The following is a 25258-nucleotide window of genomic DNA, read 5'->3' on the forward strand; positions in this document are numbered from 1 at the left end:
TTCACTTCCCCTAACTTAATACCTTTTTTGCACATTTAATTCCCTCAGCGCTGCACATTTTTCTCCATTATTCTATACAAAATTGTCTTGTTTGTGTCAGCAGTTTTGTCACGCCCACTTTGTTAGCGCAGTAATTTTCCCTATCCTACCGTGTGAATAATCCAGCTCTGTTTGTGTATCACTGACTTTCCCTGCATCACATTCCTAGTTCTTCCTCACACAGATATTTATCAGGAATTGATATGAAATGTCATTATAGATGAGAACTCACCACTCTGTGCTCTCCTCTCCTGGAGGTCATTTGCAGGTCCCATCAGTGTAGAGACATAAATGGTGACATCCAGAGCCTCTTCTTCTCCATATGTTTCTATCAGGAGGTATTTGGTGGTGATCCAGTCCGCATTTTCTAGTCTTCCTTGGGGGATGGGACGTTTATCTCCATAGGAGAAATCAGACAATTTTTTCCTAAATCTCTTGAAGATGCCGTGGGCACGCGCGCCCCCTCGACGGCCGGGAAGCTCAGGACGTCATATGACAATGGGCGGGATGTGAAGGGGTTAATAGTAATGGCGGCGATCTGCGATTTTTATTGTGACTGCGACATTATGGCGGCCCCAATCGGACACGTTTGACACATTTTTGGGACCATTCACATTTATACAGTGATCTGTGCTATCAAATGCAACTGATTACTGTAAAAATTTCACTGGCAGGGAAGGGGACTAACTGTAGGGGGAGGGGACTCACAAGGGGAGGAGACCAATCAGTGTTCCTCTGTACTGGGAACACACACAGATCCACGTCCCTGGCTCTATTGCCGGTAATCGTGGATGCCCGGCAGACATCGTGGCCGCCGGGCACACGCATCGGCTCCCGAGTGACGTGGCGGGGGCGCGCACCCCCTAGACGGCCGGGAAGACCAGGACATCATAAGATCCCTCCTGTGGACGTCATATGACTATACGTGGGTAGGGAAGTGGATAAAGAAATGTTTTACTGAATCTCTAGGCTGACTGTGACCTGTACTCCTTCCAGAGTTTAAAGCTACACACAGTCACACCTCTGGGCTTGTGTACTCACCTACCAATAGGACCGTTGGTTGTCTCCTGATATTCACCAGGTTTTTCTTACTGAAAAAAAAACTAGACTAGACATATGCACTGCCGAAAAAAAATGTAGTTTCCGTTTCATTCGTTTTTTTCGCAAATTCAAAAATTCTGAATTCTGAAATTCAAAAATAAAATTCAGATTTTCAAATTTCCAAATTTCATATCTCTGAATTTCCGCTTTTTGGAAATTCGGAATTTAAAAATCTTAAAATATATATATATATATATATATAATCAGTAAAACTCTGAATTTCGGAAATCCGAAAAGTAGAAAATTCTGAAATTTGAAATTTCGAAAATCCTAAAATCCTAAAATTCGGAAATTGAAAAATTCGAAAATTCGGAATTAACTAATTTGTCGAACTAGTTCGGAACTAAACAAATTGCACATGTCTCCCTTGAGCTTCTCCTGAACCAACTTGAGCTTTGGACCTGAAATTCCAAATTTGACCCCCAGCTAAACCTAGATGGGACCTTGGTTTCTTCTGGCTGACTTCCTACCAGACTTCTGCCCCAGCACAAGGGTCTCCTCCTTCAGAACTGGACCCAGGAACACTGCTCATTTAGAAGCACTCATTTAGAATGAAATCATGAAATATAGGAGTATTGTGGAAGAAGTTAACGTATTCACACACAAGATTGACTGAACGGAGCTAAATGTTTAACCAAAGAATACAAGAGATTTGATATCAAACAAGGATGTCATACTAACCTGAAAATCTTTTGTCATGTGTCATGTTCTTCGGTTTGACTAAAAAAAAAAATATTTATAATATATAAATTATATATATATTTTACATAGGTAGGTTATGTGTAGCAAAAAATCTCTTACAATCCGACCATATTTATTCCTGACAAATCTCTGGAATTTGCTGTATTCCCACAAATCCCTGTGTGATTGGAGCCCCTCCTACTCCCTGCAGGTGATAGGTAGTGTCTTTGGTTGCTTGAGGACACCCCATATATTGCAATAACACTGGAACATGTTGGGGGAATCAGATATTCCCCAATGCTCCATGAAGGCTTTTAGCAGCTGTGAATGGCACAGACTTAAAATGTGGATCAGTCATGGGACACAAATCTCAGAACACTCATGAGGGTCTCCCAAGAATACAGATACAGATGTGGGGGCTCAGTGAGGTGGTGTCGGGTAGGTCTTGCCAGTATACACAATGGTGCATTGGGATGAATATCTACCTGCAAATGCAGGATGAAGCATGGCAGCATGTGGGTAAGTGTGCGTGAAAATGTGAATATGCCCGTCACTAATGCTGGTGCCAACTGGGCTGTTTAAACTGATCAGCTGCAGGCGGCCAATGCTCTTATTTATAGTGTTCCTGATATTTGAGATCTGTGCCTCTGTATCCGACTACCTGTTACCAACCTGGCTTGTCTTGACCTACTCTTGAAATCCACCTGTACTGACCCCGGCTTGCACTTAGACTATTCTCCTGCCTGCTCCTTACCTGATCATGTTACTGACTCTAGCCTGAACCCTGACTATGCCATAGCTTACATTATTGCATTTTATTGCCAATTACTGACCCAGCATGCCTGACTTCATCACACATCTGAATCTCTGTGCTATAGTCATCTCCAGCCTGCAGTCTGGATGCCGGGCGTGAGTCTCCTCCATCTCAGCCGACGCTACCCGGATATGAGTGGACGCTGTGGGCATTCCCGCCCACCTCGACGCTCCTCCCGGTTTTGCGTCTCGCCCACGTGACGCTGACGGCATGATAGCTTACACCTATAGGGCGGCTATATAAAAGGTCCCCCCCCCCCTCCCAGTGCCTTCTCGCTTATTGAGCTTGACAGGTCATACCACACCATTTTTCCCTCCGGATGCCTAGGAGCCCTGGACGCCACTACTAGGTGATTTTTCCTACCCATATGTTTTGGGTGGGCTGTCCTTTTACTGGCTCCATTATCTATTTACATATTTATTTACATTTTTTCTAGGCTCCATTGGGCTATTTCTTGTGTTTTTTTCCTAAGCTGTATATGCACACTTGATCCTGTGCTACCTTGTTCGGGGAGCTTTCCTTGCTGCCCCTGCCCTGTGTGCGCTGCCATGCCTTCTCAGCTCCCGGGGCAGACATTTCCTGGCCGTGGCTCCATGCATGTCGCAATCATATACCTAGATTCCATGTGAGTACCCTAGGTGGACATTTATCCACCTTCTACTGGTTATTAGCTCATTAATTATGCTTTATCTTAACAAATCTTTATATATTCTCCCTAGATTATTCAAGCATCCGCCCCTGAGGAGTGTCACAAGACACGAAACGCGTCAGGCTAGCATGGATGCTATATGTACCCCCATGATATTTTAGGGCTAGCATGGATGCTATATGTACCCCCATGATATTTTATTTGATACTGTATATGCCTTTTACCAGTTCTTCACTTATTTGACCATTCCGCCATTACTGTTAACATGCCATCTGTACATATATTCATTTTATGCATTCATCATTCCATGCAGACTAGCATGTGACATCTGGCTAGGCACTGCCGTACCCCTGTTGCTCTTACTCCATATGCACTTATATTATGTGTTTACAATATGAAGTATTGTCATTTATTTAATATGTATGTTTTCATTTACATGGTTTCTGTATGTTGATACATGTTTTGCACCATTATGAATATTAAATATGTACCTTTTGTATTACCCGCACCTTGTCTGCAGCCTCACTCAAAGTCCCAATTTATCCCTTATCTTTATTCTCTGAACCAGGGATGGAGGTGCTATACCCATACACCTCATTTAAAGTCCCAATTTTCCCTCCCCTTTTTTTCTTTGTATTAAAGAGGCCACAGAGTAAACAAGAAATTCTCCCATTTGTAATCTGACGGCACTTGTCCCTCCCCCTCCGAGGCTGCAGATGGGCATCGATCAGGCTGTTCTGATGGCAATGGTAAGGCGGCATTCAGGGCACATGTGAGGCTGCATTGACTGCAATGGTAAGGCTGCATTAATGGCAATAGTGAGGCTGCATTAATGGCAATGCTAAGCCTGTGCGTGTTATATGCTGATAAATACGGTATATCCAAATAACACGCCCAAACTCATCCTTAGTCCTGAGCAGTGCTCTGGGATTCATTGGGGCCACAAAAGAGATACATACAGTATATCAAAAATACACGCCCGAGCTCATCTCTTCACCACACACAGCCACAAAGGCGAAGAGAATTCTTGTTGGGCCGTGTATTAGTTGCTCCGACGAACACACTTAGATCAAATTTGAATGGTTCAAAGAATGTCAGGCAAAATGGTCGGCCCTCACGTATGTTCACTTCATCAAATCTGGCCCACTTTGAAAAAAGTTTGGACACCCCTGCTTTATTGTAAATAGGAAAACAGCTTACAACACCACACAGTCTGCCTAGAAGAGACGACGGGGTGACTTGTCCTCAATGTTCCCCTATGGGGGAAGTTCCTTCACTGACTGCGCAGGCGCAAACTTCCCGACGGAAATCTCCGAACCTCGCCCGGCATCCAGGCTCATTCTTTAACATCCCCGTGGATTGGAGGATGTTAAAAAAAGAGCCAGGAGGCCGAGCGAGCCGTCCGAGCGCAGCGAGGACGTGAGGCCGACTGGCCACTTACCTCAAAATCCATGTCGCCCTGGATGCCGGCCGTCGTTCGGGGATTTCCGTCAGCAAGTTTGCACCTGCGCAGTGCTTGAAGGAACTTTCCCGATAGCTGGAACCAGCTCAGCGCATCAGTTTGCGCATGCGCTGGAACTTCCAGGATACCTGGAACCAGCACGGCAGATCAGGGGCACTGCTTACCAACAGTATCTATCTCAATGGTTTACTACTTTAAAATGAAGGATGTAAGCTGGGCCCCCAGGAAATTTAGGTTACTGTGTGAATAATGGAGAAAACTTTGCAGCGCTGAGGGAATAAAATGTGCAAAAAATGTATTAAGTTAGGGGAAGTGAAGTGAAAACTTCCTGGTAGTAACAGAACTAGTGCTAACACTAATGCCGCGTACACACAACTGTTTTTAATGGTCTAGAAAAAAAAAAAAAACGATTCTTGTTAACCTGGCCTTGCCTACAGGCGATCGTGAAATAAAAAATGCTGGAGCAAAGCGCGGTGACGTACAACGGCACTATAAAGGGGAAGTACCATTCCAATTGCGCCAACCTTTGGGCTGCTTTTGCTGATTTCGTATTACCGCGTTAGTAAAACTTTGGTGAGAGACGATTTGTGCTTTTCAGTCCGTTACAGCGTGATGAATGTGCTATCTCCATTACGAACGCTAGTTTTACCAGAACGAGCGCTCCCATCTCAAATTGCTTCTGAGCATGCGCGTTTTTTTCACATCGTTAAAGCCTGCACACGACCATTTTTTACGACGTTAAAAACGCCAATTTAAAAATGACGCGAAAACTTAGAGCATGTTCTAAATTTTTAATGGCCATTTTTAACGTCGCGAAAAATGCTCTGGAGCCCACACACTATCGCTTTTAAAGACATACATTTTTTTTTTTTTTTATAACATCGTGAAAAATGGTCGTGTGTACGAGGCATAAGGCCCCTTTCACTCAGGGGCGGGAGCAGTGGTGGCGGTAAAGCTCCAGTATTTTTAGCGGCGCTTTACCGCTAATTCCGCTGCGTTATTCGGCTGATAGCGGTGAGGTTTTACCACCCGCTAGCGGCTGAAAAAATAGGATTTTTGTACTCACCGTAAAATCCATTTCTCTGAGTTCATAGACGGACACAGCCTTCATTGACATTAGGGTTATGCTTCTTCCTACCAGGAGAGTTTAGGCAGAATTTAACAGCACTTAAAGTGTTAAAACCTTTCCTTCGTGCCGCTCCTCCCAGGGGGCGTGGCTCCCCCAGGCATAACCCACACCCTGCTCTAGGAGCCTCAGTCCGTAACAAGCAGTACAAACCAAGGAGGGGTGGGTGCTGTGTCCGTCTATGAACTCAGAGAAATGGATTTTACGGTGAGTACAAAAATCCTATTTTCTCTTCTGTTCATAGACGGACACAGCCTTCATTGACATTAGGGACGTCCCCAAGCAGTGTCAAAAAATTTGAGGGGTGGGAAAGTAACACAGCAAACCAGGTTACACCCCAAACAAAAACTGGAGTTGCTCAACGGAGAAACTCCAAACATAAACTGCCGCCCGTAACACCTGCGGCTGAGGAAGACCTCAAAAGATGCACACACATCCACCTCGTAAAACTTTGAAACAACGTGGATTGACGACCAGGATGCATCCTAACACCGCTGTAACACAGAGGCATGATGCTGGAAAGCCCAAGAGGCCCCGATCGTCCTGGTCAAATGCGCCATTAACCCTAAAGGGGGCGCACGCCCCTTCAGGGCATAGGCCTGAAGCACAATCCGTCGGAACCACCTAGGAACGGTGGCCGACGAGACTGCCAGGCCCTCTTGTAGGGCCAGCCACCAACACGAACAGTGAGCCCGACTTCCGGAACGGAACCGTAACATATAAGTACACTCGTAGGGCCCGAACCACATCCAGAGGATGCAAAGTGGCCTCCTCTTGGCATTTCGGCCGAGGACATAAGGATGGAAGAACAATGTCCACATCCAAGTGAAAAGCCAAAACGACCTTAGGGAGAAAAAACGGCTGCGGCCGCAGCACCACCTCATCCTTACGGATGACCAAGCAGGGAGCCTTGCAAGACAAGGCCGGCAGAACAGACAGACACCCGTCTGATCGAGGTAATTGCTACCAGAAATAAAATCACCTTTTGTGACAATAAACAAAAAACCTCGCGAATGTCCTCAAAGGGAGCATCCCGAAGCACTGAAAGGACTAAATTCAAGTCCCATGGGGGTAATGGAGGGCGCACCGGAGGGGCCACCTTCCAGACCCCCTGACCCAACGTACGCACCCAGGAGTGCGATGCCAAGGGTCGCTGCAAGTAAAAACAGCCAGAGCAGAAATCTGGCTCCTAACCGTACGTAAGGCGAGAGCCTGAACCACTCCCTGCTGCAAAGACAGCAGAATCCTGTACACAACGCATGTACGAGAGTGCCAGTTCATCTCCCCACACACAGAGAAGTAGGCCTTCCATGTATGAGGAAAAAACCTACATGAGGTAGACTTCCGTGCAGGCAGCACGGTAGAGACCACCGAGCCCAATAGGCCTCGGTCCTTAAGCCCCTGGCTCTCAACAGCCACGCCGCTAAGGCCGGTGGCTGTGAAACAGGGTGGAAGATCGGACCCTGTAACAGAAAATCAATTCCCAGGGGAAGACGCTAGGGGGCGTCTGCCACCAGACGCACCTGGTCCGCGTACCAGAAGCGACGCGGCCAATCTGGGGCAATCAGGACCGATAGAATCCCTACAGCTTCCACTCTGCGCAGCAGGCGAGGAAGAAGCTTCCGAGGAGGGAAGGTGTAAAGTAGGCGACAGTGACCCCAAGGAGCCACCAACCCGCCTGACGCGTCCGCCCACGGGTCCTTAAACCTGGCCACGAACCGTGGCACCTACCGATAGAGACAGGACGCTAGAAGGTCCACGTCCGGAGTGCCCCACTTTCGGCACAGACCCCAAAACACCTGTGGGTGGAGAGACCACTCTCCTTGGCCCAGTGCAGTGCGACTTAGGTAGTCGGCTAGCCAATTCCGTATTCCCGGAATGTACCCGGCCGATAAAGCCAGAACGGACCCTTCGGCCCACCGAAAGGATGTGCGCGACCCCCGTCGCTGCAACAGAACTCCGTGTGCCTCCCTGATGATCAACCTACGCCACGGACGTGGTGTTATCGGACAGGATCCTGACCGGTCTGCCCTGTAGATCCAGGGACCACCTGGCAAGGCAAAGCTTGATTGCTCGGAGCTCCAGAACGTTGATCAGTAGGCAGGACTCCACCTGAGTCCAGTGCCCCTGGGCTGACTGGGTGCCCCAAGCGCCCCTCCCCAACCGGAGAGGCTGGCATCCGTCGTGACCACTGTCCAGTGGCCTGCAGAAAAATGACTTTCCGGCCCGAAGCACCGGAAACGCCAGCCACCACACCAGGGGAGACATGAGCAGATGACTCAATTGAATCTGGTAATCCAGAGATGACGGAAGCTAGTCCCATCGTGACAGCAGTTCCCTCGGTAGTACCCTGGCGTGGAATTGGGCATACTGAACCGCCTCGAAAAGAGGCTACCAACTGACCCAGAACCTTCCTGCAGAATCGCAGAGATGACCGCTTCTGGGTCGGCAACTGCTGCACAGCAGATAGCAGAGTCTGAAGTTTTTCCGTTAGGAGAAAAACACTCCCGCCCCGGCAGAATCCAGGACTAGTCCCAGGTATTCCAGTCCCTGAATCAACCCTGATTTCAGGACAATCCAGAAACCAGCCGAACACTCAGAGAGCCTGACACGTGATAGACACGGCTCCACCAATGCAGAGCTCGAAGAAGCTTGTAGGAGAATGTCGTCCAGACATCCCATGATAACAAACCCCCGCTGTCACAGCCGGGCCAGTATCGGGACGAGCACCTTGGCGAAAACCCGCCGAATGGGAAGGACACCAATTGAAAATGGTCCCCCCCGACTGCAAAGCACAGAATCTCCGGTGGTTTGAGGATATGCAGGTACACGTTCATGATATCCAAGGATGCCAGAAAATCCCCCTGATGGAGTGCCGCTATTACCAAGCGAATCGACACCACCTAAAAGTTTGCACCTTGACAAAACAAACGAGGGACTTGAGGCCCAGGATTGACCGGGCCCCATCCTCCGTGGGGACACAAACAGAATGGAGTAAAAACCCCGAGACCGTTCCAACGAGGGAACTGGCACAATCACTCCCCTGACCAGAAGATCCTGGACAGCCCCTGACAGAGTCAACCGGCAAACCGGAGGAGGCCAGAGGCCGGAGGGAAAAAACCTGTTTGGCAGACAAGAGAGAAACTCAATCTTGTACCCCAAGGAAAACACTTCGCAATGCGAAGCCAGTCTCCCACCCGAGACACGGGCGGGAGCAGACCTTCAGGCGGAAGCAGGAATGTCCGCAGACTTGTTAGGCATGCGGTATCAGGTGCGCTGCTACCCCGCAGCGGGGATTCAAGCACCATGTAGACCTACCCCCACCGCACAGGTGAGCGAAAAAACGCTCGGAGGTAGGCAAGGAGGGTCCTTGCACAGGGCGAGGTCCCTAGCCCTTCCCAGACTGTGGGAACAGCATGCGCTTACCACCCGTGGCATCCTCAATGATGCCATTCAGGGAAGTCCCAAAAGGACCGTTCACCCTTAACGGCCATCACCAAGGCCACCTTAGAGGACTAGTCCGCAGACCAGCTCTTCAGCCACACAAGGCGGCGCAGAACCACTGCATAGACGGAAGCCCCGGATCGTATCCATGGCCGCCTCGCAGAGAAAATTCTGACCCTGAACCAATTGTTCAGCCAGGTCCCTAGAGGATTCGGAAGCCCCTTCTTCCAGCTACTGCAGCAGGAGCTTCGTCCTTTTAGTCGGGGCCTGACCAGGGCCCCGGCCAGAGCCGGCTTCACCGCCGAACCCACCACCGTGAATAGGGAGCGGGCCACGGCCTCCACTCACCTATCAGCAGGATCCTGAAATGCAGGAGCCCCTTCCACAGGCAACGTGGTGGCCTTGCGCAGTCTGGACACAGGGGGGTCCACTGGCGGAGGAGAGACCTACTTTTTTTTTTTTAAAGCCCCCCTCAAGGGGGTAACGGGTTGCAAAGTTTTTTGACAAACTTTTTGCGGTGCATCCCATTCCTTGTATAACATATTGTCCAAATAAGGAACACAAGGAAACACTTCAGCGGTGCGTGGTAGTCTGCTGGTACTGACACGGAGGTGTCTCCGCCACATCCTCAATTTTTAGAGTCTCACGCACCGCAGAAACAAGAGCTCCAACAAATTCTTGCCAGCAACTGACTGCAGCAGAGTCATCCTCACTATCCATAAGGGTTAAACCCGCAGCCTCTGACATAACAGAACCTCTGTGTCATCCCCAGAAGCAGGCTCAGGGAGGGGGAGCTTTTTACCCCCCATCCGGGCACTAGCTGCTTCAAACCTGGCAAGAAACCCAGGACAGCCAACATAACAGATGTGGCAGGGGAAGGGGCGTTAAGGGTTAACTCAGGCATAGCTTGAGAGGGAGACCTGGCTCAGGTTCCATAGTGTCAGCGCTGAGTCACCCACCCTGCAAGGCAGGACAAAAAAAAAAAAAACACTGGTCACCTCCTTGCTGCTATTGCAGAGCATGGGGGCCCCTGGTATTCACCACCCCACCCAGCTGCAGAGGGAGCTGAAAAACCTGAGGTGTGCTCTGATGTGCTGGCTGTGATGTGTCTGTCACCTCAAGGAAGATTCACAGCGTTTCACAGCACTAAAACTGTTACAGCACTAAAACTGGTACAAGATACCAGAGGCTGTGCTGTGTCTGTCACCTCATGGAAGAATCACAGCGTTACCAAGGAGATTTCCAAGATGGCCGCCGTCTGAGGTAAAAATTACCTCATAGAACACAGCAGCACTGGCTGTGCTTTGTCTGTCACCTCAGGGAAGAATCACAGCGTTATCAAGGAGATTTCCAAGATGGCCGCCATCTGAGGTAAAAATCAACTCATAGAACACAGCAGCACACAGCAGCACCCCCCAGAGTAACAACACAGTCCCCCAACAACACACGGGCCCCGGTGGTAATAAAGAAAACCCAGGAGGCCCCCCTTCACAGCCACTACCCAGTCAGGGGAAGGAGGGAGAGGAAGGGGAGAGAGGAAAGCAGGGCGGACCCTCAGTCGACCTCCCCAGGGAAAACACCAGCCGGACCACTTACCTGAGTAAGGGGCCACTACTTACCCGTCCTGCGACTACCAGGCTGGAGGCATCCCAGACAGAACCAACGTCCGTAAACGGCATGGCTGTTGGCCAGACACACTGTGACAAAGCCATAGAGACCGGTCATATGTGTGCCCTAGAACCGAAGTTCCCCGGCCGCCCCTGGAGCAACGGGGCCTGTCGTGGACGTCCCAAAGCTGAGCCAAGGGCCGGCACACGCTCGATGGCCGAACATGGGGGGACTACAAGAGTCAAGACCCAGCCTGTCACCCAGTCGGCTGTTGATAGAAGAATCACAGGATTCAAAAATGCAGGAATAAAATAATAAAAGCCAGAAAAATCGCAAGAAAAAAACTCCAGAGTACAGGGGCTCCAGAAGCGCCTGACTCCTCTCCTGTCGTTAGGCAGAAAAAGACTGAGGCTCCTAGACAGGGTGTGGGTTATGCCTGGGGGAGCCACGCACCCTGGGAGGAGCAGCACAAAGGAAAGGTTTTAACACTTTAAGTGCTGTTAAATTCTGCCTAAACTCTCCTGGTAGGAAGAAGCATAACCCTAATGTCAATGAAGGCTGTGTCCGTCTATGAATGGAAGAGGAAGGGTTTAAACCCGCCGCAAAGTGCCTCGGCATTGATTTCAAAGGGCAAGAGCGGTAGATGAGCAGTATACATACCGCTCCAAAGATGCGGCTAGCAGCACTTTTTTTCCCCGTCCTGAATAAAGTGCCAGTGCACTGAAATATAAAATTCATATATCAAACAATTAATTTCAGCGCACTGGCACTTTATTCATATCATATTGGATTTTTTATGTATATATTGTTTTATGTCACCATATGAACTAATTTTAGAGATTCACTTATATGTTATATTTTATATGAGTTTTGCATCAAGCGTAGTCAGTGTGATTACTGACGCTACTCATTCCATTCTGATCGCTGTAGTGATATTGCATGGATGAGTCCATGGTCCATCTATATGCTTGTTTTCACACATTTATGTTGCTTCATGCACTTTGAGGCCTCGTACACACGACCAGACATGTCCGATGAAAACGGTCCGTGGACCGTTTTCATCGGACATGTCTGCTGGCAGAATTTGGTCTGATGTGTGTACACACTATCAGACCAAATTCCCCACGGACAGAAAACGCGGTGACGTGGCGGCGATGTAGCGGTGACGATGACGCGGCGACGTGCGCAAACCCGGAAGTTCAATGCTTCCACGCATGCGTCGAATCACTTTGACGCATGCACGGTATTTTGGGCCAGCGCACATGTCCGATGAGTCGTACTGACCATCGGACATGTCCGACGGACAGCTTTCCAGTGGACATGTTTCTTAGCATGCTAAGAAACTTTTGTCCGCTGAAAACCTGTCCGCTAGGCCGGAAAATTGTCCGGTCGGCCCTACACACGGTCAGACATGTCCGCGGAAACTGGTCCGCGGACCAGTTTCAGCAGACATGTTCGGTCGTGTGTACAAGGCCTTAGTGTTAGCACTAGTACTGGTACTACCAGGAAGTTTTTACTTCCGCTAACTTAATACCTTTTTTGCACATTTAATTCCCTCAGCGCTGCACATTTTTCTCCATTCTCCCATCTTCTAGACTGTAAGCTCCAACGAGCCTTCTGATCCCTCCTGTATTGAATTGTATTGTAACTGTACTGTCTTCCCGGATGTTGTAAAGTGTTGCGCAAACTGTTGGAGCTGTATAAATCCTGTATAATAAATCAAATTGTCTTTTGTTTGTGTCAGCAGCTTTGTCACGCCCACTTTGTTAGCGCAGTCATTTTCCCGATCCTACCGTGTGAATAATCCAGATCTGCTTCTGTATCACTGACTTTCCCTGCATCACATTCCTAGTTCTTCTTCACACAGATATTTATGAGGAATTGATATAAAATGTCATTATAGATGAGAACTCACCACTCTGTGCTCTCCTCTCCTTGAGGTAATCTGCGGCTCCCATCAGACCCATCAGAGTAAAGACATCAATGGTGACATCCAGAGCCTCTTCTTCTCCATATGTTTCTATCAGGAGGTCCTTGGTGGTGAACCAGTCCGCATTTTCCAGTCTTCCTTGGGGGATGGGACGTTTATCTTCATAGGAGAAATCAGACAATTTGTTCCTAAGTCTCTTGAAGTCCCTTCCTCTCAGATCCCCCAGAGAAGATAGGATAAGATCTTCGGGGGTTTGTTTCCTCTTTCCCAGAATACTAGGAGCCGATCCTGCAGAGAGTACAATAGGCAACCACAAACATTAATCCTGATTGGACGGTTTTTGACACATGAGAGCAGACAAGTCAGTACTGGCCGCTGGTGGTCTTATAATGAGCATATAAAAAAGGGAAAGGAAAATATCCTACATCAGCCTATGGAGATACTGTCTGCATGATGGGAATTTACTTCTCAAGAGGACTTGTTATATTTCTTGGGAGAAAACACCTAGGAGTCCATTTATAAAACAATTATTGGATAAAAGGCACAAACATTTGTCCAGGCGGCATAAATTAATCTCATATATTCTCTATTATGACTTCCTATGATCATCAGCTCCATCTAGTGGCCAAAATGTAGTACAATTTTCTGAAATACCTCAAATCAGAGAACATACTACATTTTGTCCACTAGATGTCGCTGATAATAGGCAGTCATAGTATTACAGAAAATTCTGGGAAAATTTGTGCAGCCTGGACGAATTCTTGTGACATTTATGCAACAAATGTTTTATAAATAGGGTTGACCATTTTTTAACACTTGCCGATCGCAATGTGTATATCTACGTTGCAGCCTGCAAGTGGTTTAACGGGATTATGGCTGCAGATATCCACCATAACCCCGGTACCAGGGTTTGACAAATTTGCTTGGAATCTAGGAGCCAGCTAAAAAAGTTAGGAGCCAGAAACGCGTCCGATCCGCCGAGCTTGCACGCAGAAGCGAGCACGTACTAGAGAAGCGCCGGCATATGAAAGCAGTGTTCAAACCACACGTGTGAGGTATCGCCGCGATCGGTAGAGTGAGAGCAATAATTATATCCCTAGACCTCCTCTGTAACTCAAAACATGCAACCTGTAGAATTTTTTAAACTTCGCCTATGGAGATTTTAAAGGGTAAAAGTTTGTAGCCATTCCACGAGCGGACGCGTGACATGTTGGGTATCAATTTACTCGGCGTAACATTATCTTTCACAATATATACGAAAAAAATTGGGCCAACTTTATTGTTGTCTTATTTTTTTAATTAAAAAAAAGTGTATTTTCCCCCCAAAAAAAGTGCGCTTGTAAGACCGCTGCGCAAATACGGTGTGACAGAAAAGTATTGCAACGATCTCCATTTTATTCTCTAGGGTGTTAGAATAAAAAATATATATATATATATAATGATTGGGGGTTCCAATTGGACTGAAGGAGATGGCAGTGAAAACAAAGGGGAAGCTCCATTAGTCTTGTCATGCCAACGACCACCACAAGTTGGCGCCAGATGACAGAAGGCAGCATAGGCCTGCGGAAGGCTGCAAAGCCACGGCCTCAATTACCGTCCGGCGCAGCTTGACGCGATCGCGCGGTGGGGGCACACGGGGACACAGGATGGTCCTGTGTCTCCGTGCGCCCCCACCTCCCCTGCCGCGCCGGCCGATAATTGAGGTCGCGGCTTTGCAGCCTTCTGCAGGCCTATGCTTCCTTCTGTGATCTGGCGCCATCTTGTGGTGGCCGTTTGCATGACAAAACTAATGGAGCTTCCCCTGTGTTTTCACTGCCATCTCCTTCCCTCTAATTAGAACCCCCAAACATTATATATATTTTTGTCGAGCCCTGCCCGGTACCATTGTTTGTCTGCAGGCTTTCTCATGAAACTGGTTTGAGCGTCTCTAACAGTTTCCAAATCGTTCCCATCCACCCCCACCGGTGTTTCTCGGGCTTACCATTTCTACTGGTTTGCCCGAGAAATGATCTGACGGTGCGGCCGGCTGCTCCCATAGGTGATCAGTGTTAACAATCTTTGGTTGACTTTATGGCCTTGGAGGACCGAAGCGATGTCATGACCTCACTTTCGGTCCAGCCTTTTTTTTTAGGTCAAACTTTTTTTTACCTTTTGCTTTTTATTAGATAAAGAAAAGATTTGGGGTCTCTTTGACCACATATCCCACAGTAAAGAGGACCGGATTCTTATTTCTATTATAAGGTATGTTTATATACCTTGTAAATGGGAATAAAAGTGATAAAAAAAAGGGAGTAAAAATAAATAGTAAAATAAATAATACATTTTTTTTTTTAAAACGCCACCATCCCAACGCATACATAAGTCGCACACGCACATGTATACGGTATTCGACCCACACATGTCAGGTATCACCGCGATCGTTAGAGCTAAAAGCAATAATTCTTGACCTCCTCTGTAGCTCCAAACATGTGACCTATAACGTGTTTAAAGCGTCATCTGTTTGTCGCCGTAGTTTGTCGCCATTCCACAAGTGTTCGCAATTTTAAAGCGTGACATGTTGGGGATCCATTTACTCGGCATAAAATCATCTTTCACGTTTTTAACAAAAAAAAAAATTGGGAAAAACTATTTTAAAAATAATTTAAAAAATAGCGTTTGTAAAACCGCTGCACAAATACCACGTGACAAAAAATTGCAACAATTGACATTTAATTCCCTAGGGTCTCTGTTAAAAAAAAAAAAAAGAGGGATAATGATTGGGAGGAGTCATTTTCTAGCAAAAAATCCTGATTTAAACTTGTAAACAGAAAGTCCCAGAAAAAAACCTGGTCAGCAGGTGGTTACACATGTTTACTGTTTTTTTCCTAGTAAACTTGAGAACTTTCAGTCATGTAACCACTTACCCACCAGGCGATTTCCAGCACTTCTCTCCTACATGTAAAAATTACAATTTTTTTTGCTAGAAGATTATTTAGAACCAAACTTTATATATTTTTTTTTCAGCAGGGACTCTAGGGAATAAAATGGCGCGTTTGTGGTATTTGCGCAGGAATTTTTCCAAATGTGATTTTGGGGGGAAAATAACACGTTCATGAATAAAAAAACAAACAGTAAAGTTAGCCCAATTTTTTTTGTATACAAATTTCAGTACTTAATCTCCATATGCGACGCTTTATATTTTTTTTACAGGTTACATTCTTAGTTACAGAGAAGTTTTAGTGCTAGAATTATTGCCCTCGCTCTAACGTTCGCGGAGATACCACACATATGCGGCTTGAAGGTTATTTAGACACGCTATGTATGCGTTTGTTTCTGCGTGCAAGTTCACAGGGACGCTTACATTTTTTTATTACATGATTTACATTTTTACACTTTCCCCTTTTAAAAAAAAAAACATCCCTTGTAATAGGAATGGTGCGCGATCGGTTCTCTTTCCGGAGAGATGTGGGGTCTACATCTCTCCTCAAGGCTGGTATCAGATAAAAGAAAGAAAAAAACGATCTGATGCTTTCCTGCCGTGTCCCCGGCATTGTTTTATCCCCCCGCCTGTAAGAATGATCAAGCGGCTGAACAGCCGCTATGATTGTTATTACGGTGAAGGGAATCGCCGTCAGAAAAAAAATGATATCTAAATGATGCCTGCAGCTGCGCCCATTATTCACCACTGAAAGAACAGGACGTTATGATGGTCAGCAAGTGGTTAAAACAAACAAAAAAAATGAATAAATTGGGCACCCCGACTATAAATGTGTATACTGTAATAGGATTGCATCCAAACTTCCCAGGATGATTTCTTGTGCTGTACGGGGCTTTTTCTCTTTACTATTATAGACAAAGGGCTACCTTGAGCACTACACAGTTAAAGGTTCGTGTTTTTTCACCTTAACCACTTAAGCCCCGGACCTTTAGGCAGCTAAATGCCCAGGCCAGGTTTTGCGATTCGGCACTGCGTCGCTTTAACAGACAATTGCGCGGTCGTGAGACGTGGCTCCCAAACAAAACTGGCGTCCTTTTTTCCCCACAAATAGAGCTTTCTTTTGGTGGTATTTGATCACCTCTGTGGTTTTTATTTTTTGCGCTATAAACAAAAATAGAGCGACAATTTCGAAAAAAATTCAATATTTTTTACTTTTTGCTATAATAAATATCCCCCAAAAACATATATAAAAAAAAAATGTCCTCAGTTTAGGCCGATACGTATTCTTCTGCCTACTTTTGGTAAAAAAAAAAAATCGCAATAGGCGTTTATCGATTGGTTTGCGCAAAATTTATACTGTTTACAAAATAGGGGATAGTTTTATTGCATTTTTATTATTTTTTTTTTTTTTACTACTAATGGCGGCGATCAGCGATTTTTTTCGTGACTGCGACATTATGGCGGACACTTGGGACAATTTTGACAAATTTTTGGGACCATTGTCATTTTCACAGCAAAACATGCATTTAAATTGCATTGTTTATTGTGAAAATGACAGTTGCAGTTTGGGAGTTAACCACAGGGGGCGCTGTAGGATTTAGGGTTCACCTAGTGTGTGTTTACAACTGTAGGGGGGTGTGACTGTAGGACTGACGTCATCGATCGAGTCTCCCTATATAAGGGATCACTCGATCGATGCATCGCCACAGTAAAGCACGGGGAAGCCGTGTTTACATACGGCTCTCCCCGTTCTTCAGCTCCGGGGAGCGATCGCGACGGAGCGGCTATAAATGCATAGCCGCGCCGTCGTCCCGGATCGCTCTCCGCGGGAATCCGACCGCCGCATGTAGCGGGGGGGTCCCGATCCCCACCCGCTAGAAGGCAAGGACGTACCTGTACGCCCATTTGCCTGTACGTGCCATTCTGTGGACGTACATATACATGCGGCGGTCGGGAAGTAGTTAATGCATCCCATGAAAAAACACCTCGCTATCACAGGCCCCCCAGCCTCCCAGCCTCCCCCCCCCCCCCCCCCCCCCGTCCTCTTCTCCACTGCTTCTCGGCGTTGATTGGATAGATTGATAGCAGCACAGCCATTGGCTCCCGCTGTTGTCAATCAAATCAAATGACGTGGCCGCCAGGGGGCGGGGCCGAGTCATACACTCTGTGACTTTGGACGCAGTGTAAGACAGGGAATGTGCCCGCAAGCTAACCCCCTCGGGAGAGAGCTTCCCAGAGGGGGTTAGCTATTGCGGGGAGGAGCCGAGACAGCAGCGAGGGACCCCAGAACAGGATGTTTGGGGACACTGTGCAAAACGAACTGCACAGTGGAGGTAAGTATAACATGTTTGTTATTTAAAAAAATAATAATTAAATCTTTACAACCACTTTAAGCATTAAATGTGGAGCTCATCCAGTCACTCGTGTATAACACAAAGAGGCCTGTTTCATCGACCAGATGTATACAGGAAATGCACAGGTTATTGATATGCAAATTGGCTTATAAAATGCAGAAATTGCAATCTCCGGAGATGTGAGATGGAGGAAAACTTTGGAAAGGAAAGTCAGAATAAGCAATCATACCTTCCATAAAAGGAGAAAAGGAGGAGCTCGCCATGACATCAGATGACCCAAAATGACTTCACCTGGAAGAAGCACAAAACAATAATATAAAAACTTATTTGCAGTGTGATGAAGGCAATCAATAAGGGGGACTTCCCCCCTTCCCCACCCCCTTAGGCCCCTTTTGCACGGGGCGGAATCTGCCTGCTCAGCGGGGGGGGATCTCTCCGCTCATCCCCACTGAGCAGGCAGATGACAGGTTCATGCCTGCTCCCCTATGTAGAGCGGACACACACAGCCCGCTGTTCTCTATGGGGCGGTTGGATAGAAATGGACTGCATGTCCGTTTCTATCCGATCCAATACGCTGGACAGATGGTAAATCTGTCCAAATACAACAGACTTCCAGATAAAAACCAAAGTCCGTGCTTCTGAAAGAAAGTGCTCAATTCACATCCCCTCCCCTGTGTTTTGATTAAATGTTTTCAAAATATGGGGTGAGTCACAGTTCAGTGCCATGAGAAAATGTAACAGCCATCAGAAGATACATAGAGCTGGAGGGAAGAGGAGAGGGGGATGTGAATTAAGCACTTTTTACAGAAGCGGTGTATGTCTGCAAGCAGTGCACGAGATATGTAAATAACCTGTCACTCAAGCAAGGACTTTGGTTTTTATCTGGAAGTCTGTTGTATTTCCCTGAACAATAAAAAAAGAGGATTGCTCAGAGCTGGATTAACTCTGTGTGGCAAGACTGGGCACAGATGATAGGAAATCTTATTCTCTACATTGTGACATCAAAAAAAATTTTGGGGGGGGTTTTCATCCACTTTAAGTGGTCGTTTTTTTAGAGCGGACGGTCGGCTTTCTTGTGATAATAACCAATGCGGCCAAGCAGCTGCTCTGCTATACCTGCATGTTCCAGTGGCGATGTCTCACACTGGATGAATTTAAATTGTTTTTGGGCCTTCCGTTCAATACGGGGCTTACAAAGAAGAATGAACTCCATGCCTACTGCTCCACCAACCCCATCCACCACATGCCTATATATTCTGCTGTCATGTCTAGGACATGCTACGACATGATCATGCTTTTCCTACATTTTAATGATAATTCGCAGTGCCCTCTCCGAGATCACCCCAACCATGAAAAATTATACAAAATACGCCCCCTAATAAATACATTTTCCCAGCAATTTCCTAAAGTGTTTATCCTGGACCAAAACATTTGTGTGGACGAATCCCTTATACATTTTACTGAAAGACTGCACTACAAAGCAGTATATCCCAAGTAAGAGGGCCAGGTACGGGGGCCTGGCCGGGATGGTGGACTGAGCAGACGTGTTCCTCGAGCTCTCCTGGAGTGTGATCCAGCTACATTATCCGTACCTAGTGACTGAGTGGATCGAAGGGATCCTGGCACCTCTGGATGCCTTCCAAATCCTCTGGGAGTCTGAAGAGGGGTAAGCGGCTGAAATCCCCCCCCCGTGTGACTCGGTGGAAACCACCCTAGTCTCCTGTGCCCCCCGCGGCCTACTGCCCACCTTTGCAATATGGCGTCACAGACTGACCACGAGGAGAACTCTGTCCCAGAATCTCCGGGCATACCGGAAGTTATAGCAGCTATCAACTCCTATCAAACTGCCCTCACATCAAAGATCAAGGAGGTGCAGCTGGATGTGGGCTTGATTCGCCAAGATTTAGATAAGATCCGCTCCCGGGTGGCTGAAAATAAACGGCGCGTGGGGGCAGTGGAAGACACGGTGACTGACCATGAGGCCTCTATCCGGGCCTTGCAAACTAAAGTTCGGGTGCTAGAGTATATGGCGGAGGACGCCGAAAACAGGAGCCACCGGAATAATCTTCAGATCGTGGGACTCCCGGAGGGGGTTGAGGGTCTAGGACAGTGATGAGTTGCTTAGGGCTGCCCGGGCGGCCAGGGAGCTGCCCAACCGTAATGGTAAGTTTCTGCAGTTCCCAGACTACACGATGGAAACCCAAATACAGTGTTGGTCCTTCGACAGTGTCAAAGCTGCTCTGCGCTCCTAGGGCATCAAGTATAGTATCCTGTTCCCAGCTAGACTGCGGATGGTGGATGGAGAGACCGTTTGTTTCTTTACTGCCCCCAAGGATGCTGCTGCCTGGCTGGAGGCATTGCAGGCCCTGCTGCATGACACTGAACTCTCCATAGATGGTCGTCGGTTGCTGATGGTACCGGTAAGCGTGTCTTTGCCCCTTGCTGAACTATGCCTTGACTTCCCCTGACTTTTTTTCTACTTTACCGTGGGTTGGAGGAGTGAGGAGTGAGTGGCATGATAGTCATAGCCTCTCTGGATGCGGAGAAGGCTTTTGACTCCGTGGAGTGGGGGTACTTGCGGGAGGTGCTGTGGAGATTCGGGTTTGGACCATGGTTGCTCCACTGGCTGGGTCTGCTGTACCAGGCTCCCAGGGCAAGGATCCTGTGAATGGTACCCTTTTGGACTATTTTGTCCTCTAGAGGGGGACCCGCCAGAGGTGCCCACCGTCGCCCAGCCTATTTGCTCTGGCACTGGAGCCCCTGGCGGTCCTAGTTCGGGAGTCTAGCCTTATTGTGGGACTCCGGGTTGGTCCCCTGGAGGAGAAGATCTCCTTATACGCGGATGACACTCTGTTGTATCTGCACGATGCAGATTCTTCGTTGAGTGCTGCATTAGAGGTCTTTGATGAATTTGGTAAATTTTGTAAACCCACTTTTTTGACTTTTACCTACAGGTAAGCCTATAACAAGGCTTACCTGTAGGTAAGGAGAATATCTCCTAAACCTGCACGGTTTAGGAGATATTCCCCTCGCAATGTGCCGCTGATTGCAGCGGCGCATGCACAGGGGGGGATCTACGGGGACAGGACCGGCAGCCGCCGGACCTTGCCAAATTTAAATCTCCCGCTCGCATGCGCGGGAGTGACGTCATCGCCGCTCCAGCCAATCACAGCGCTGGAGCGGCGATACCCGGAAGACACGCCGAGTCAAGCTGATATCTCGCTCGGCGTGGACCAGGTAAGTACTACACACCTCGTCCCGAGGTAAGTATTTCATAATGAGCTAGTATGCGGTGCATATTAGCTCATTATGACTTTTGCCTTACCTTAGATGACTTTTGCCTTAGATGAGCAGGCCAGGGTGTCTGGGATGCAGACTCCCCTGCAATGGGTAGAACAATTTGTTTATTTAGAGATCAGGGTGTCGAAGAACCTGGGGTCCTTTCAGCACCTTAAAGCGGATGTGCCACTAAAAAACTATATTAAAAGCAAGCAGCTACAAATACTGCAGCTGCTGACTTTTAATATAAGGACACTTACCTGTCCTGGAGTCCAGCGGTGATCGCAGCAGATGACGAGCCGATCGCTCGTCACCCTGCTGCTCCCCCCTCCATCCATGGTGAGGGAACCAGGAAGTGAAGCGCTCCGGCTTCACTGCCCGGTTCCCTACGGCGCATGCGCGAGTCGCGCTGCGCCCGCCGATTGGCTCCCGCTGTGTGCTGGGAGCCGAGTGTTCCCAGCACACAACGGGGGGGGGCGACGGGAAGCGGAGGAAAAACCCGTCCTTTGCCCGTATCGTAGGGCTGGAAGTGGGTGCAGATACCTGTCTGTAGACAGGTATCTGCACCCCCCTCCCCCCTGAAAGGTGTCAAATGTGACACCGGAGGGGGGGAGGGTTCCGATCAGCGGGACTCCACTTTAGAGTGGAGATCCGCTTTAACCTTCAGTCCAACGTCTTAAAGATCATTGCTCCCATTGGGCTAATCTCCCACTCAATCTCCTAGGTCGCATCAATAATTAAAAGATGATCTCTCTCTCTAAGTTTACGTATATCTTTAGAAATTGCCCAGTGTGGACAGCTTCATTGGCTTTTCCCCTCGGTTGGCTGGACCAACTCTTCAGCTTCCTGTAAGTTGCGGTGGCCTTGCCCTACCCAGCCTATTGGTATTACTACTGGGCAGCTATGCTCGTCACGGTAAGGTGGTGCCATAAATATTGCCATAAATCTATCCCCTATTTTGTAGACGCTATAACTTTTGCGCAAACCAATCGATAAACGCTTATAGTGTTTTCTTTACAAAAAATATGTAGAAGAATACGTATCGCTCTAAACTGAGGGGAAAAAAAGTCAAAAAAATAAAATAAAATATTGGGATATTAACTACTTCCCGACCGCCGCATGTACATTTACGTCGGCAGAATGGCACGTACAGGCACATTGGCGTACCTGTACGTGCCTGCCTAGACGTGGATCGGGACCCCCCCCCCGCTACATGCGGCGGTCGGATTCCCGCGGGGAGCGATCCGGGACGACGGCGCGGCTATTCGTTTATAGCCGCTCCGTCGCGATCGCTCCCCGGAGCTGAAGAACGGGGAGAGCCGTATGTAAACACGGCTTCCCCGTGCTTCACTGTGGCGGCGTATCGATCGAGTGATCCCTTTTATAGGAAGACTCGATCGATGACATCAGACCTACAGCCACACCCCCCTACAGTTGTAAACACACACTAGGTGAACCCTAACTCCTACAGCGCCCCCTGTGGTTAACTCCCAAACTGCAACTGTCATTTTCACAATAAACAATGCAATTTAAATGCATTTTTTGCTGTGAAAATGACAATGGTCCCAAAAATGTGTCAAAATTGTCCGAAGTGTCCGCCATAATGTCGCAGTCACGAAAAAAAATCGCTGATCGCCGCCATTAGTAGTAAAAAAAAAATAATTAATAAAACTGGAATAAAACTATCCCCTATTTTGTAAACGCTATAAATTTTGCGCAAACCAATCGATAAACGCTTATTGCGATTTTTTTTACCAAAAATATGTAGAAGAATACGTATCGGCCTAAACTGAGGAAAAAAATGTTTTATATATGTTTTTGGGGGATATTTATTACAGCAAAAAGTAAAAGATATTGCATTTTTTTCAAAATTGTCGCTCTATTTTTGTTTATAGCGCAAAAAATTAAAACCGCAGAGGTGATCAAATACCACCAAAAGAAAGCTCTATTTGTGGGGAAAAAAGGACGCCAATTTTGTTTGGTAGCCACGTCGCACGAGCGCGCAATTGTCAGTTAAAGCGACGCAGTACCGAATTGTAAAAACCCCTTGGGTCATTTAGCTGCATATTGGTCCGGTCCTTAAGTGCTTATAGCAAAAAGTTAAAAAAAGATTGCTTTTTTTCAAAATTGTCGCTCTTTTTTTATTTATAGCGCAAAAAATTAAAACCGCAGAGGTGATCAAATACCACCAAAAGAAATCTCTATTTGTGGGAAACAAATGAGTACAGTGTTGCATGAAAGCTGAAAACTGGCCTGGGCAGGAAGGGGGTTAAAATGCCCTGTGTTGAAGGGGTTAATGTTATGCATTTTAGGGTGTGCCCCCCCCCCAGTCTATTGTTCTCAGGTTTGTATTGCTGTCTGCACTCCCGGGAAATGCTCCCCCCCCTCTCCTTTATCTGTCCTGTTTATCATCAAAAGTGAAAGTAAATTCCAAATCTCGGGTTGTCACCAGAACAGAAAGAGGGGAAATCTTCCAATGGGGGACACTGGTTCCGGCGACTTCCCTCACTTTGGAGGGATTTCCCTTCACTTCCTGTTGTGATTATGGGACAGGAAGTGAAGGGAAATCCCCCCCATGGGACACAGATGACAACAAACAACATCAGTGGTGAAAATCCTCCATTATTCTGTGGAAAATGAAGAAGTTCAATTTTATTTCCACATAAATGATTGAATACAAAATATTTGTCATTTCTCTCTCCACCAATCCCAGTGAGGAGTGTCCCCTCTGTATGGGAATGATGGGTGGGGGGTGACATGTAGAAGAATCTCCCCTCCCACCTCAGTACTCACTCGGGCAGCCGGAGGTCTTCTTTATAAAGCTCCCTCTCAGCCTCAGGTCCCCGGCTGTCACGGCTCCGGGGTGAGGGACCAGGGCAGCGACACTCTCTGTGTGGAGACAGAGTCTTCCCCACTCTGGAGCGCGGGATTGGACAGTTCGGGGCGGAGGGCGGGGCCGCCGCTGACAGACCTGAGCAGGGGCACTCTGAGCGCGGGCTAAATGTGGGGCGTGGCTTCCTCTGTGACAGAGTGCTTCGGAAGGGAGCACGGAGGTGGGGCGCCCACTAAAGATCCGCGGAGAAGATCCGCTCAGAGAAGCTCCTGTGAGGTAAAGGTGGGCGGAGACCCGTCGGTAAAAAACGGAGAATGGCGTGTCAGTGAATCCTGTCAGGACTAAAACCCCTCCTCTTCTCAGGCCCCGCCCCCCGGACGTCTTGTATTATAAATGTACTTCTGAGGTAAAGTTGAAAAGAAGTCAGTTTCGTTTCCTGCTTCCTCACCTCAGTGTTGTGACTGTCTGGTAGAAAAGGCGGGAAATGACACAGGTAGGAGGACATGAGAGAACTACAATCCCCCTGTCACTGTGAGCACTAAATTAAAGCGGAGGTCCACCCTAAAAAAAAAAAGGCTCAAAAAATAGGATTTCTCTTATCGTCCATGGACGGACACAGCCTTCACACGCAGTGGCGGCTGGTGCTCAACATTTTTTGGGGGGGCGCAAACATAGCGAAAAAAAAACAATTGCAGCCTCACTGTGCCCATCAATTGCAACCACTGTGCCGTTAATTGTCGCCAATGTGCAATCAAACGCAGCCACTGTGCCATGCCATCAAACGCAGCCACTGTGCCATGCCATCAAACGCAGCCACTGTGCCATGCTATCAAACACAGCCACTGTGCCATCAATTGTCACCACTGTGCCCATCAATTGTCACCACTGTGCCATCAAACACAGCCACTGTGCCATGCTATCAAACACAGCCACTGTGCCATCAATTGTCACCACTGTGCCCTCAATTGTCACCACTGTACCATCAATTGTCACCACTGTGCCCATCGATTGTCACCACTGT

General features: G+C 47.7%; 1 protein-coding gene across 1 annotated transcript in view; it reads right to left on the bottom strand.

Moving 5' to 3' along the window:
• The window catches only part of LOC120939756 (NACHT, LRR and PYD domains-containing protein 12-like), a 429782-nt gene extending 405289 nt beyond the window's left edge, over positions 1 to 24493 (bottom strand). The window contains exons 1-4 of the mRNA XM_040352091.1: positions 24198 to 24493; positions 18355 to 18416; positions 12840 to 13142; positions 1822 to 1860 (exon numbers count right to left, since the gene is read on the bottom strand). Coding sequence (XP_040208025.1) covers positions 1822 to 1860; positions 12840 to 13142; positions 18355 to 18388 — 376 coding nt within the window. The 5' untranslated portion in view covers positions 18389 to 18416; positions 24198 to 24493. The remainder of the gene's footprint in view (positions 1 to 1821; positions 1861 to 12839; positions 13143 to 18354; positions 18417 to 24197) is intronic.
• Between the last annotated feature and the right edge of the window lie 765 nt (positions 24494 to 25258).

This window comes from Rana temporaria, chromosome 5 (assembly GCF_905171775.1).
Source record: "Rana temporaria chromosome 5, aRanTem1.1, whole genome shotgun sequence".
In the NCBI taxonomy this organism is placed as follows: Eukaryota; Metazoa; Chordata; class Amphibia; order Anura; family Ranidae; genus Rana; species Rana temporaria.